The 14,856-nt window shown below is 44.6% G+C and overlaps 1 protein-coding gene across 5 annotated transcripts in view; it reads right to left on the bottom strand.

Annotated features, from left to right (window-relative positions):
• The window catches only part of LOC137426599 (serine palmitoyltransferase 2), a 62,000-nt gene that overhangs the window by 32,928 nt on the left and 14,216 nt on the right, over window positions 1–14,856 (bottom strand). For all 5 annotated transcript variants that reach the window (XM_068115267.2, XM_078779257.1, XM_068115265.2 and 2 more), the window contains exon 2: window positions 7,194–7,382. In XM_068115267.2, coding sequence (XP_067971368.1) covers window positions 7,194–7,382 — 189 coding nt within the window. The remainder of the gene's footprint in view (window positions 1–7,193; window positions 7,383–14,856) is intronic.

The raw sequence follows: 14,856 nt of genomic DNA, 5'->3' as shown, positions 1-14,856 counted from the left end.
GAATAAAACTCCAACATGTGATTCTTGTCAATATTTCAGGGAATAGCCTGGAACAGGCCTTGAATAGCCTTGAACAGGGAATAGCCTGGTGTTGGCTTAGCGGTTAGGGTGCCGGCTTGGGATCCTAGGATCCTGGGTTCGAATCCCGGTCGATCGCTGAATTAACGCCAGGGGGGTTGACTCAGCCTGTCATCCTCCCGAGGTCGGCAAATTGAGTACCAGCTTGCTGGGATGAATGATCACGATGTGTACCCCGATTTAGAATAGGTACACCGTATCCCTGCGCATCGTAAGAGCGTGACCAAGGGTTGGCGTCAGGAAGGGCATCCGGCCATAAAAACATTGCCTCAAACAGGGAACCATGATTGTCATGGGGCCCGCAAGGCTAACCCCCGCTGTAGCGGGGGGAAATGGCCTTAAAACGATCATTCATTCATTTCCAAGCGGTCACCCCTACAAGCATTAGGGGAAAGCCTAGGATTTTTCGCACAATCACCAACGCCAAACTAATGTCCGCATCAAGAATGAAGTGCCACTGTTCACCTCAAAACTGAAGCCCATTTAAGGACCCTCTGTATGGTGAACTGGCCTGAATATACAATCACTACCATTGAGCGTAGAGGACAAGATCAGAAATCTCAACCCTTCATCTAATTTTGACAACTTCTGCTGTTTCCTCAAAAAGAGCATACATGGGCATTATGAAGCTTGCACAGAGTGCTAGTTCCGGGACTGGCAACAGACTCTGACATTGTCGCAAACCTAAACATTACTATTCAGCCAAAGAGACGACCCCAAGTGGTAAAAGGTCAAGAGTCTCCTCAGCGCCAATGGAAATACACTAATAACAGACAAGTCCGAAGTCCTGGAGAGATGGGTGGAACAATTTAACAATGTTTTCAATCGACCACCAAGAATCAATGATGAGGCGGTTGCCCGCTTGGCCCAAATTGAAGTCAATATGTCACTTGCTGACATCCCAGGTAAAGCTGAGATCATGAAAGCAATCAGTCTCCTCTTGAATGGCAGGGCAACTGGGTCAGATGAAAAAAAAAAAACAGGTGACATACAATACTCACTGGGACCGACAGGGAGTGAAGAGGATTCAGTCTCTCAACAAAAGTGAAGGTTATACAGAGCAATTGTTCTTCACACCTTCTTGTATTCTTTTGAGACAGGGACAGTTTGCTCCAGGAAAGGAAACAAGCTCCACCACTTTTACATGACGTGCTTTGAGACTACACGATCAGATGGCAAGACAAGGTTCCGAATACTGAAATTCTCTCGATGACCTCACAGGTCCAGCATCCATACCCTGTTGAAGAAAGGTCAGAGAAGATGGGCTGGACATGCCACCAGAATGCCCGATGAGCACCTGCCAAAAAATATCTTCAAAGGTGCAATAACGGAAGGGAAATGTTCACACAGAGGCTAGAAAGTGTTTCAAGGATACCCTGAAGAATTTCAACATCACCCCTGGGACATCAAAGAAGCTTGCATAGGATTGCTCTACATGGCGGAGTCTCACCAGAAAAGGAGCCAATTCCTATCAACAAAACAGTCACACTGGCCAACAGGAAACATGAGCTTCACAAGTCCAGAGCCTCAAGCATCTCGTCTGCATCCACACTACATGCGTCCAATATGCAGTAGATCTTTTCATGCTCAAATGGGACCGATTTGTAATCTCCAAACACATTGCACCTGAAATATAAAGAATTATGGTTGATGTCATGGTCATCTTCGACTATGAAGGACGAAAAAAAACATTTCCGAGAAGCAGCACTGCTAAAACAGTATGACTAAATGAGAGACCTGGTCAAGCCACCAGGTTACTGCAGTCCCTGAACTCAGCCGGGTGAGAAAGATGGCCCGAGTCTGTTGAAAGCCGAAAATTCACACCAATCAAAAAACATTGAAAGTACTTGCTTACGAAAGGCAACTGCAATGTAAACAAGCACAAGTAACCACAAATGATGCCAGGCTCCGAAAAAGTCAAAAATTTGCACCCAAAACCAATTTAATGCATCTATATAACCCTATTTCATATATATATATATATATATATATATATATATATATATATATATATATATATATATATATATATATATATATATATGTCGAGATCATGCCTTTTATTGTGCCTTATGTAATTGTGGTTTGCATTTAATAAGGGTTGCTTTGTGAAAAGGATTAAGCTTACTATGTTCCCTCTTGCTTTTTAACTATGCTATATTTTCCAACTGTGCCAAAAAATGTAGAAAGATAGTGAAACTGCTTGCTCTGTTAGACCCCTAGTGAAAACGCGTCTGTCTGTCCTTGACCAAAAGCCAACATGGAAGATAAGTTTTAAGAATGTCACGGTGCTCTTTCTCCCTCCCGCATCTTGCCCTTTGCTCATGCCAAAGAAGATAGGACAAGGGTGGGGGTACTGGTCAACGTTTCCCCCATTGTGTATTATACTGCTGAAACTTGCCAAAATTAGCGGAGATTTTTATCACACTCTGCAAGTATATAAGGAAGTTCTTTCTGTAAGGAACTCAGGAGTGTATGTGGCCATGCTGTTCGTCTGTGAATAGTATGACTCTTACACCCTCCACAGCGCTGTGATATTGGTTCATCATTAAATCTTGTTATCTCTTGAACTCAAGGTGTGGAACATGGTTCTGTTCTCGACATATATATATATATATATATATATATATATATATATATATATAACGTAAAACATTGCTTCAAAAAGGGGACCAAAAAACAACAACTACCACGGTCCCCGAAAAGGCCAACCCCCGCTTTGCGGGGAAAAATGGCCTCTAAAGGTGGTTTTTTAAATATTTTTTTATATAACCCTATTTGTGAACGTCTGTTTGTTCGGTTGTGCCTCATGGACAGCCTAAGGAAGTGACTTCGAGAGGAAAGAGGGGGTCCATGGGGGTAACTTTTCACGACAAAAAACATGGGCACATCAGATTTAGACTTGGGGTGTGCCCAAGGGGCGTGGCTGCCTCTGACTATAAAAAGCCCACTACACACACACGTGATTGACTTTATTTTCCGGGCAACGCCGGGTAACTCTGCTAGTAGTTCATAAAATAACTTCGCGATGCCCTTTCATCATCTCCAGTCATATCACAATACAAGAGGAATGAGAACAGCACTCGGAGCGCATACCTCCGCCAGGTATGCACTCCACCGAGTGCAATTCAATTAATTTAAGTGTTGTTTCTCACTGCTCGGCCGGATCTTAACCAAAATCTAATAGGCTTGTTGTTGTTGCCTACCCAACTAATCACCAAACTTTATCATAACCCATCCACAACATTTTGAGATATCGTGCTGTACATCGTTTTTGGTCCTATCTCTCAAATGTAAAGAATCACTTGGAGAATTAAATATTATAGTATCCAGATCCGGATATTCACCAAAATCTGATCAATTCGTACTTGTCACACACCCAGCCTACCCACCAAATTTCATCCGAATCCGCCCACAACGTTTTGAAATGTCGTGCTCACAAACAGACAAACAAAACAAATAAAAACCGTGGGTTAATACATCACTCTGTCCACCTTAGGTGGTGGAGGTAAAAACCGATGAGACCTCAGTTGGTTCATTATTTATTTATTCATTTTAAGTTGAGGCTCACTGAAGAGCTAATAAAACATAACATGGACCAGAACAAAGAGAACAAAATGGAAGGAGGGGTGGGGGTAAACACAGCAACGTCAGGGTAGAGAGACAACAGAGGGATATTTGGAAGAAGTATGGGCAAGGGGAAGAATAAGAGAGTGAGGGGAAGAAGAAGGATGGGATTGAACAGACTGAGGAAGTCGGCTCCACAGGTGAGAGAAAAGATGAGCAAATGAGTAGAGGTGAGCATTGAGACTGGATCTCAGGAGTTTCACCAGAAGTGGATTACTGGAGGAACAGACATAGGCCTACTTGGAAGGAAAGACACGACCAGAAGGAGCCAGACCATATGACAAGCGATAGAAAACAGAGGTGCGACCTACCTGTCTGACGAGAGAGGTGGGCATTGTTCTCCTGCTAGGAAGATGAAGAGACAGTGATCCTTATTACCAATCATTATCTTGCAGTTCACAATGGCCTGTTCAATCCTTTGCTTCAAGACACACATCTGGTTCGCCATTCCCTTCCTTGCACAACACACGTGCATAGTCCACACAAATTGAGGAAACTAATCGGTGCAACCACATTCGTGTTTCGGATTCGTGTATCCCCACGAGAAGCGTTTCACACAATGGACACATCCTCACCAACATTTTGATCCGAATCTGTATCACACATCTCTATCTTCATTTACACAAGCTATATCAAGCATACAGACTGAGCACAACTGGAGCCCACCAGTCCATATGACGTCATGGCACAATGATCCTTGAACGCCATCAATTAAAAGTATATGATCAAATAAATAAGCAAGGAGGGAGTAAGGTACCACAATAATAACTTGATGAAAAATTGCTCTTTGTTGGTGGCAATGACAGCAGTTTGTAAAATACAAAGATACATTGCAAACTAAATGTGTCATAAGGTCTTAAAATTAATTGATCACATTTGCTTAGGCTTCTTTCTTTTTTTTTCTTTTTTTGTATACTGAATCGAGGCTCGTGAAAGAGCTAACATTTATTTCACAAACAAATCAACCAGACAAACAAAATATGTAAAATGAGGGAGCGGAAGACAAGATGGGGAGAGAAGGGGAAGCACACAAACATAAGATTTGAGAGCAGGGAGATGTGTGGGAGGGAGAGGGCTTGGGGGAAGGAGGTGTGGGAGGGGGGGGGGGGGGGTGGGAGAAGTATAAAACACAAGGACACCAAGGACTTCCAGGACAGAAGTTGGTATTTCAAAAAAGTGGATTTGGGGTGAAATTAGCAGGGGTAGAAAAGATCAAGGTTTTGGATGGGGGAAGATAAGAGATGGTGGTGAACAGCTGTTTTAAAGACCTGGAGGGTGGAGTGGGATTGAAGAGAGTGAGGGAGTTTGTTCCAGAGGCGGGAGAAAAGAGGAATGAAAGAGTGAAGGTGAGCAGAGAGTCTTGATTTTGGCAGTTTAACCATAAGAGGGTTGCAGGCAGATCTTGTGCGACCTGTAGGAATATTTGGGGACAGAGCCCAGAGAGAGCTGGGGGGGGGGGGGGGGGGGGCAAGGCCAGAGAGGAGTCGGTAGAAGACGGAAAGACCACCAACCTGCCTGCGGTGAGTGAGTGAAAGGCCCTTGGAGTTAGCTTCAACGCGGGACATTCCAATGATTCTGAACGCTTTGGTTTCAACAGCGTGAAGACGAGCTAGGTGTGAGGCAGGAGCACCAGCCCAGAGGGGAGAGCAGTATTCCATTGAGCTGCGGATGAAAGCCTTGTATGTGGTGAGGAGCTCAGGTGTGCCAAGGAAGGACTTCGCACGATGGAGGATGCCCAGTCGGCGACTGGCTTTGGAGGCCAGATTTGAAATGTGGTTTTCCCAGGAAAGATCATGGCAGATAGTGAAACCCAAAAGCTTGAGTGACAGAACTTCTTGGAGAGGATTATTCAGAAAGTGGATGGGAGGGTTGTCCAGTCGGTCTTTTCGGAGAGACATCGTAAGAGTGTGAGATTTGTCAGGATTGAAAGACATGTTCCACTTGTTTGCCCAGTCTGTGATTTTGTCCAGGTCTGCAGAGAGTGAGGAGGCTGCAGACTGCCGATCTGAGGGATGAGGAATGGAGCGACAGTGCAGGTCTAAGGTGACCCATCACCTTAGACCTGCATTAAAACGCTCCCATTCACTCATCACGTATTCTAGACGAACAAATCAAGATAAAGTAATCCCAATTCCTTCATCCAGAACTGACCAGTATGGAATTATACATCCGAGTTGCTAAAATCGATCCTGACGTTCACGTTTAGTCAAGAAGGTACAACTACCAGGTCAATAAATAAACACAAAGTGCAAAAAATTATTTATTTCTTTTCAGGTCTATAAGAGCTCTGCATGGTGATTGTTGTTGTTGTTGTGGTGGTTCTTGTTGGCGGTTGATTTTTGAAATGCTCAGTTGCTCACCCATTGGTCGGACAGCTGCCAGACCCCACCCACATTTGTCGCTCGACTCCACCCACAATGGCACCCAGACAAAATAATATGGCTGCCATCTTGGTTTCTGGCGGGCCTAAGACATGAGGCACTTAGGCCTCTGGTGATTATACACTGCTTGGGTGTGTTGAATCAGATTTGCATTGGCTTTGTTTGGGCTGAGTGTTATTCACGACGAGGGAACCCAAAAAAACTAATCGTATGTTGAATAAAAACTAATAGTAAGGTTTAATCAAGCCAGTCAGCACACACGGTCCGCACCTCCCTAAAAAAAAAATAGCATGGGCCGAAGACATTAGGAGCTTAGGCCTCTGTTGATTATACACTGCCTTTATTTGTTAGGTCAGATTTCCATTGGCTTTGTTTGGATCGAGTATTACTCACGATGAGGGACACCAAATATCTCATTAACTTCGAATAAAAATTACAGTCCAAGTAAGGTTTGATCAAGCCCATCAGCACGCACCGTGCACGCCTCCCTAAAAAAAGATTACGTAATTTTTGAACGGCCCCATATTGGGGTTAAACAATTCGTGACTGTGTAAAAAAAACATAGGGTAATACTCCTGGCTCTCACCTGGTAGAATAAGCAGTATACTGCACTGACTAAGGGGATTTTAAACCAATTTCAATGGTTGCTAGAAGACAGGGCAACACGTAGAATCATACTAACATAATCATAAAACTTCAAACAAATAAACAAAAAATGGACGACAAACCAAAAATAAAATGACGGATGGACGACGTGCCATCACATAAGTTCCCCTGAATTTCGTTCCAGGTGAGCTAAAAATCAGCTCGTTCTGATGTAACCGTGGGGAGGGTGATGCGGATGAAAGGGGTTGAGGCCATCTTTGAATAGCACATTAAATAAGTATCCCAATCTCACTTCATCTTTTAAGAGTGCTTTAAATGCGCATTTCCCAATCGGCCCATTATGGATTTTATCGCAGGTTGCGACCACAGTTCGGTCATTCTTGTTAAAAGGTGAAAACAGCAAACAATCTAGTTCTGAAAACTGTGAAGTTGATGTGCCATGTGTGGTCATCGCACTGAACTTAGATTCCATGACGACCGAATGGCACAAGTTTGACTTGCCTTTTGTTCTTGGCGCTCCGTGGCGTTACAACAGTGCTCGATGCCCCAGGATCGAAGAAAGTCACGCAGGTAGCCGAACAGCGTGAGTACACCATAGCCCATATATGTTATTACAGCGACCATCATTGGAGTCTCCTCAAAAGATTCATGAAAGGGATGCTTGTAAAGTCCATGGGGCGAGTCCTCTTCCTGTGGAACAAGATCACGATGGATTAAAAAGCTGAATTGGGAGATTTACAATTTCAAAAAATGCAAAGTTTCCCCAACTGCAGCTTGAATTAAATGGCAGTCGAGTCGGTCGATGCTTATTCGTTGCTACATAGTTCACAGTTTCTTGCTTTGGAAAGATCAAGAAGCAGAAATGTTGTCAGGAAATTAATCGTTAGAATTACAACTCGTGTCCCAATTTGGTCCGGCAGAAAAAGAAAAGCTTCCTTAAAGAGGACCACAATGTCCAGTTGCCATAATAACATAGTTAACCTCTATAATACATAGTCAGAGTCATCAACTTCACGATATGTAGAGTCATGATAAATTTGAACTTAATATAGCAATACAATTGCAAAGTGTACCCATTGTTCAAGCTGCGGTACTTCATTGGCATGCTTGATAATATCATGCACTTGGTGTAGGTAGTTCAAAGTTATAAAATTTAGCCAAGGTCACTGATCAAGCCTGGTGTTGGCTTAGCGGTTAGGGTGCCGGCTTGGGATCCTAGGATCCTGGGTTCAAATCCCGGTCGATCGCTGAATTAACGCCAGGGGGGTTGACTCAGCCTGTCATCCTTCCGAGGTCGGCAAATTGAGTACCAGCTTGCTGGGATGAATGATCCGGGTGTGTACCCCGGTTTAGAATAGGTACACCGTATCCCTGTGCATCGTAAGAGCGTGACCAAGGGTTGGCGTCAGGAAGGGCATCCGGCCATAAAAACATTGCCTCAAACAGGGAACCATGATTGTCATGGGGCCCGCAAGGCTAACCCCCGCTCTAGCGGGGAAAAATGGCCTTAAAGCGATCATTCATTCATTCATATTCACTGATCAAGTCAAATTGGCTAAAGTGTCCAACGAGGTGTCAATTTGTTTTGTTCCCAAGACCTAGCCTGGGTACCACCAACACACGTGTAAAATTTGGTGGAGATTGGACCAGCTCCGTTTTTAATCTACGATTTTCAGGTACTCAGGTACACACACGCACACACCATTATTTAATGTAGTAGGATGCCCTAGCAAGACTGTGAAAACCACAATGGCATGCAGGTACATTCTTATCCATCAAATTCACCTGCAAGAAAAGAAGAAGAAAAAAGGATATCTTCCTTTTATTCAGACCATCGTGGCAAGGAGCACTATTGGAGTACAATGAACATTGCAGCGTACACAGCGACCGGTAGCTCGACTTTGCGTCATGTGAACCCATGTACCATAAACAAGCTGCGATCCACACACTCCTGAAAAGGGCACTCGACATAACATCCACAATGGAGGGCAATGATGTTGGCACTGCTTAAATTGCTTCTGTGTGTTACCTTTTATACCAGGTGCGACTCAAAGGACTGACAAGTAGCAAGGTGTTGAGGTCAATAAGGGTGAGAGCGAATTAGAAATTGTATTCACCATGAGAGAGGCGTTGACGAAAGACAAAGAAAGGTGTGCAAGAACGAGCGGGCAGACGCGATCTATGCGGTGCCTCGTGTCTGCAGAGCAAAACACTGAGGAGAGACGAGAAGGACGTTGGGCCAATGCATAAGAGCTTTGTGAGGCATTTGAATGCAACCATCCTGAAAAAGTCTGCCATTGCCAAACATGGTCCAAGGGTAGGCCACACACTTATGGAACAATCTCGACATTTTGGCTGCAACACCAAACTGGACCAGGAGGCGGATGTTGTAGGCATGGCACACCGGGGAAGCGAGATCACCTCTCACAGCAGAGACCGTGGCCTTGCCACAGGCTTATAGACCCTTTGTGCATAAACACACCACAGATGCACAGATACAAAGCGAGTGCTGCACACACACCTGCCAACCCCACACATGGACCTGCCTGTGCCACGTCATCCTGCACAGCACCTGCCACTCTCGCCAGGCATGCTGCACCGTACGAGCCCACCCAACAGCATCCTGCACAAGCACCTGCACTGCCCACCTGCACCGTGGGATGCTGCACACCTGCATGCCTGTGCTGCAATCATCCTGTGCCTGCTTTCCCATCAAGACTATGTGCACGATCGTTTTCCCATCATTTCTACAGCTCCGACTTTGACTTATTGACTGATAACCCGGAGGAGGGATCAAATTTTTACTCGCTAGGTTTAACTAACCCTGCATGTTTAGACATGCACACAATTAATGACAGGTCATGCAACGCTCGGACATCTCATCAAACAAATTGGCCTAGTGATCAGTCATCCATGGTACATAAGCTCCGACACATATGGTTCTCGCCAAAACTTGTGTGTGGTTATGAGAAGGACCATCCATGTGCCGTGAGATTTAAAACTTTTTTCAGAAAGTAATATGTATAAAAACAGGCATGTTTGAAGTGGCAATGCCATACAAAGTTTACTTTTTATTAAACGGCCCTCGACTGAAAAGCCATAGACTGCAGTATTTCATTAGTTTGCAATATCTATTTCAGGTTTAACAACTGTCGAAACGTTGTCTTTCAAAAATAAATATATAAATAAATAAAAATAAAGATAAATAAATCTTATCGTTTTTTTTAATGCTAACTGGTAGACATCAAATTTCATTGAGACAGAAAAGGAACGTCTTATTTATTATTATTTTTTGTATACAAGATCGAGGCTCGTGTAAGAGCAAACATTAATCACAAAAAAAAACAAACGGACACACAAAACATACAATAAAGGGAGTGGGAGACAAGATGGGGAGAGAGAGGGAAGCGCACAAGTACAACAGCAGAGAACAGGGACATCGGGAGATCTGTGGGAGGGAGAGGGCTTGGGGGGAGAAGGCATGGGAAGGGGGGAGGGTGGGAGAGGTATAAAACATATGGACACTGCTAGGACTTCCAGGAAAGCAGTCGGAATTTCAAAAAAGTGGATCTGGGGTGAATTAACGGGGGTAGAAAAGATCAAGGTTTTGGATGGGGGAAGATAAGAGATGGTGGTGAACAGCTGTTTTAAACATCTGGAGGGAGGAGTGGGATTGAAGGGAGTGTGGGAGTTTGTTCCAGAGGTGGGAGAAAAGAGGGATGAAGGAGTGAAGGTGAACAGAGATCCTAGATTTCGGCAGTTTAACCATAAGAGGGTTGCTGGCAGATCTTGTGCGACATGTAGGAATATTTGGGGGACAGAACCCAGAGAGAGCTGGGGAGCAAGGCCGGAGAGGAGTCGGTAGAAGACAGAAAGACCACCAATCTGCCTGCGGTGAGTGAGTGAAAGGCCCTCGGAGTTAACTTCATCGCGGGAGATTCCAATGATTCTGAACGCTTTGGTTACAACAGCATTAGGTCTTAGGTTCAACAAGCCATATACTTGGCCCTTTCGTCCTCATATGGTTGTGTCCCAGCCAACACGAAAACTCTTTCTTTGCAACACTCATCAGCTGGGCGTCAAACATCCTGGGAATGCATTTGTTACTTTTCAATTCTAAAAGTAGTTCGACTTGCATCAGCCTTGCATCAAACTTGTTCAAAGAACCAACATCATCTGCAGTGGCCAAAGTGGGATCTACAAACCAAAAATGAACAAAATTACAATCGAAGCGGATGTAAAAATATTAGTTACCTGCAAAGGATATAATAAGTGTGATTTTTCACAAGCTGGTCAGACACGTGGAACATGTCTTTCAATCCTGACAAATCTCACACTCTTACTATGTCTCTCCGAAAAGACCGTCTGGACAACTCTCCCATCGAATTTCTCAACAATCCTCTCCAAGAAGATCTGTCACTCAAGCTTTTGGGTCTCACTATCTGCCAAGATCTCTCCTGGGAAAACCACATTTCCAAGCTGGCCTCAAAAGCCAGTCGCCAACTGGGCATCCTCCGTCGTGCGAAGTCCTTCCTTGGCACCTCTGAGCTCTTCACCACATACAAAGCTTTCATCTGGGGCTTGATGGAATACTGCTCTCCCCTCTGGACAGGTGCTCCTGCCTCACACCTAGCTCGACTTCACGCTGTAGAAACCAAAGCTTTTATAATCATTGGAATCTCCCACGATGAAACTGATTCTGAGAGCCTTTCACTCTCTCACCGCAGGCAGGCTGATGGTCTTTCTGTCTTCTACCGACTCCTCTCCGGCCTAGCTCCCCCAGCTCTCTGTGCTCTGTCCCCCAAATATTCCTACAGGTCGCACAAGATCTGCCTTCAACCCTCTTCTGGTGAAATTGCCAAAATCAAGACTCTCTGCTCACCTTCACTCTTTCATTCCTCTTTTCTCCCACCTCTGGAACAAACTCCCTCACTCTCTTCAATCCCACTCCTCCCTCCAGTTCTTTAAAACAGCTGTTCACCACCATCTCTTATCTTCCACCATCCAAAACCTTGATCTTTTCTACCCCCGTTAAATCACCCAAAATCCGCCTCTTTCAATCTCCGACTTCATTCCTGAAATTCCGAGTAGTTAATTTGTTTTATACCGTGTACCCCTACACACCCCCGCCCTCTCCCTTCCACAGATCTCCTGGTGTCCCTGTTCTCTACTGTTATGCTTGTGTGCTTCCCTCTTTCTCCCCATCTTGTCTCCCCCTCCATTTTTTATGTTTTGTGTGTCCGTTTATGTTTTTTGTGTTTTATGTGCTAATGTCTGTGTAATGTGCTAGTTCTTACACAAGCCTCAATCTTGTATGCAAAAAAAAACATATAAATAAATAAATAAATAAGTAAATGGAGATTCCAATATTATAACAGACAAGGAAATGCCCTCTACTATGTAAAATCCATAACTTTCCTGCTACTCGCTCCTGACTGTTTAAAATATGATAAATGAAAACATTAAATCTGTAGGATGCATAAAGCAAAGCAAATGTTATTTTAATGAAAATTCTCACACCGTTAGCTCGCAATCAAATGAAAGTAATCATATTTTATGCACTTAGTACAATAATCACCAATTGCTCACATCAGATAACGACGGATGCTGCACAGAAAGACGCACAGCACACGCACCCTATTTTTATTTTCAAAAAGTCTAACTTCATGAAAGAACAAGATGTATTACCTTTAATAGACACCTAAATAGTCGTTTCAAATCGAGTGTTATCTTGTTTTGCTGCAAAGTACTGTCATGTGTCTACCCTGTAGTGAAGACCTCAGGGCAACAGATGACCAAACGAGCTTTAACTCCGAGGCGTATACCCAACTATGGCGGCACCTTTTGAACGCGCGGGGGTGGTGGAGGGTAGCAAAGACTTACCTGCACGACTGGACTCGACTGGGGTTATCTGATCCCCACATACAAATAAACGCACAAGACAAGGAATTGAAAATGTAACAAATAATGGGTTTAATGAAAATAGATGCAATACAATAAAAAGGTAAAACTAAATTCCTAACTGAGGGACCCTCCACTCACACTCGATTACACGACAGAGGGAGAAATAAACCAATGTAAAAATAAATGTGTAGTGTGGTGCGTTGGCTGGTACTCAGCTCTGGTCTCCCTCACATGAACCTCTAACCCTGATGGTCATCGACTGGGTCCCAGGAACTTCACTTCAACCACCTGGTTGATCAACAATAGCATGCTTGAGTGGTTCTGTATGGGGATCTTTCCCTTTAAATAATGACCCTCATAATAAAATCCTTCAGTTCTTGTGGTTAGACATTCACTTACAGCTGTCTATAGTCACTCTGTAAGGAAGAACGCTGTAAGGACGAAGGACGGGAACAGTGGTGAGTTTGAGGTGAGGGTGGGAGTGCATCAGGGGTCGGTACTAAGTCCACTACTATTTGTAGCTGTGATGGAGGTGCTGGCTCAGAACGTAAAGGAGGGTTTACCGTGGGAGTTGTTGTATGCAGATGATCTGGTGTTGATTGCGGAAAGTATGGATGGACTGAAGGAAAAGGTGAACAAGTGGAAGGAATGTATGGACACAAAAGGTCTGAAGGTGAATATCGGAAGGACGAAGGTGATGGCAAGTGGTGATGGAGAGAGAGAGATGATGAATCGAGGAGATGAATTCCATCGAGGAGAGATGCAGAAAATAGGGCAAAATGGAGAAGATTGTCATGGGGACCGCAAGGCTAACCCCCGCTCTAGCAGGGAAAATGGCCTTAAAATGCATGTTGTTGTTGTTGTTGTTGTCTATAGTCACTCGAGAGGTTTCTGACAGGGAAAACAACAAGAAAATTCAGATGCCATGCCGGACATCTGAACAACATTTAAAGGAAATTGGGATGCTTGAGGTTGGTGTAAACCAGTGAACAATTGCCCAACGTCTTGGTTGCTCACAGCCTGCAATTTCCAACCTGGCCAGGCGTTGCGGTGAAACTGGAACTGTGAATGATGGTCCACGAAGAGGAAGACCAGGGTAACCACCCCAAATCAAGATCGCTGGATTGTGCTGCAGCATGTTCGTGATCGTTTCCACCCTGCGACGCAAACAGCTGCAGTGACAAAAGGTCGCCACAACAACCGCATCAGTGTCTCTACCGTGCAGGGGCGCTTGAGAAGTCGGGGCCTGGTGGCAAGACGTCCTCGCAGAGGTCCAGTGTTGAACGCAGTGCATCGGCGGAACAGACCAAGATGGTGTCTGCAGCATCGACACTGGACACAGAAACAGTGGAGTGCAGTCTTGTTCAGCGATGAGTCCAGATTTTGCCTCCATGCTGCTGATGGGCGTCAACGGGTATGGCGCAGAGGTGGGGAAAGGTATGCATCATGCTGTATTCACCAGATCAATCGTTGCGAAGGACCCAGTGTGATGGTATGGGCCAACATTTCCACCCGTTTCAGGACACGTCTGGTCGTCATCGAAGGCAATCTCACTAGTCAGCGCTATGTCAATGAAGTTTTGAGACCTCATCTGCTGCCATTTCACCAGGCTCATCCTGTCATCACAGTTTTCCAGCAGGACAACGCTCGACCCCATGCTGCTCGCCTGACCACAAACTTCCTCCAGGAACAGGGTGGTGAAGTGATGCCTTGGATGCCTTATTCCCCCGACTTAAATCCCATTGAACATTTATGGGATGAGCTTGGTCGACCTCTTGCATCGAGGAGATCAGCGGCTGTCAATCGGAAAATGCTCATTCAAGGCTTGCAGGAGGAGTGGGACAGACTTCCCCAGGACCGCATCAGACTCCTGGTACGGAGCATGCGTCGGAGGTGTATAGCCTGCATCACAGCTCAGGGAGGACACACACGATATTGAGGACTGCTGTCATTCTGTCCTTGACTGTTAGGAGTGTTGTGTCCATTCCTGTGTCATTTTGTTTTGACTGTATTCAGGTGCGTGCCTTTGTGTTGCAGTGCTGTGACATTTGTTGCACCACCCCTTGTGATGTTCATGCTTTTTGTTTTTTGTGATTGAGGCAACATCTTGTTTATTGACATGCATTTAGTAAAGATAGCTGAACTTTACCTCTGTGTTCAAATATTTTTCATTTTTGCGTGGAGGATATCAATGTGTGTCCTAAAGATTTGATAAGTTTATTTTGATGTTGTTATATATATATATATATATATATATATA

This window comes from Myxine glutinosa, chromosome 5 (genome assembly GCF_964187855.1).
Source record: "Myxine glutinosa chromosome 5, kmMyxGlut1.1, whole genome shotgun sequence".
In the NCBI taxonomy this organism is placed as follows: domain Eukaryota; kingdom Metazoa; phylum Chordata; class Myxini; order Myxiniformes; family Myxinidae; genus Myxine; species Myxine glutinosa.
The sequence above is the reverse complement of the archived record's forward strand: the minus strand, read 5'-3'. Positions and strand labels throughout refer to the sequence as shown.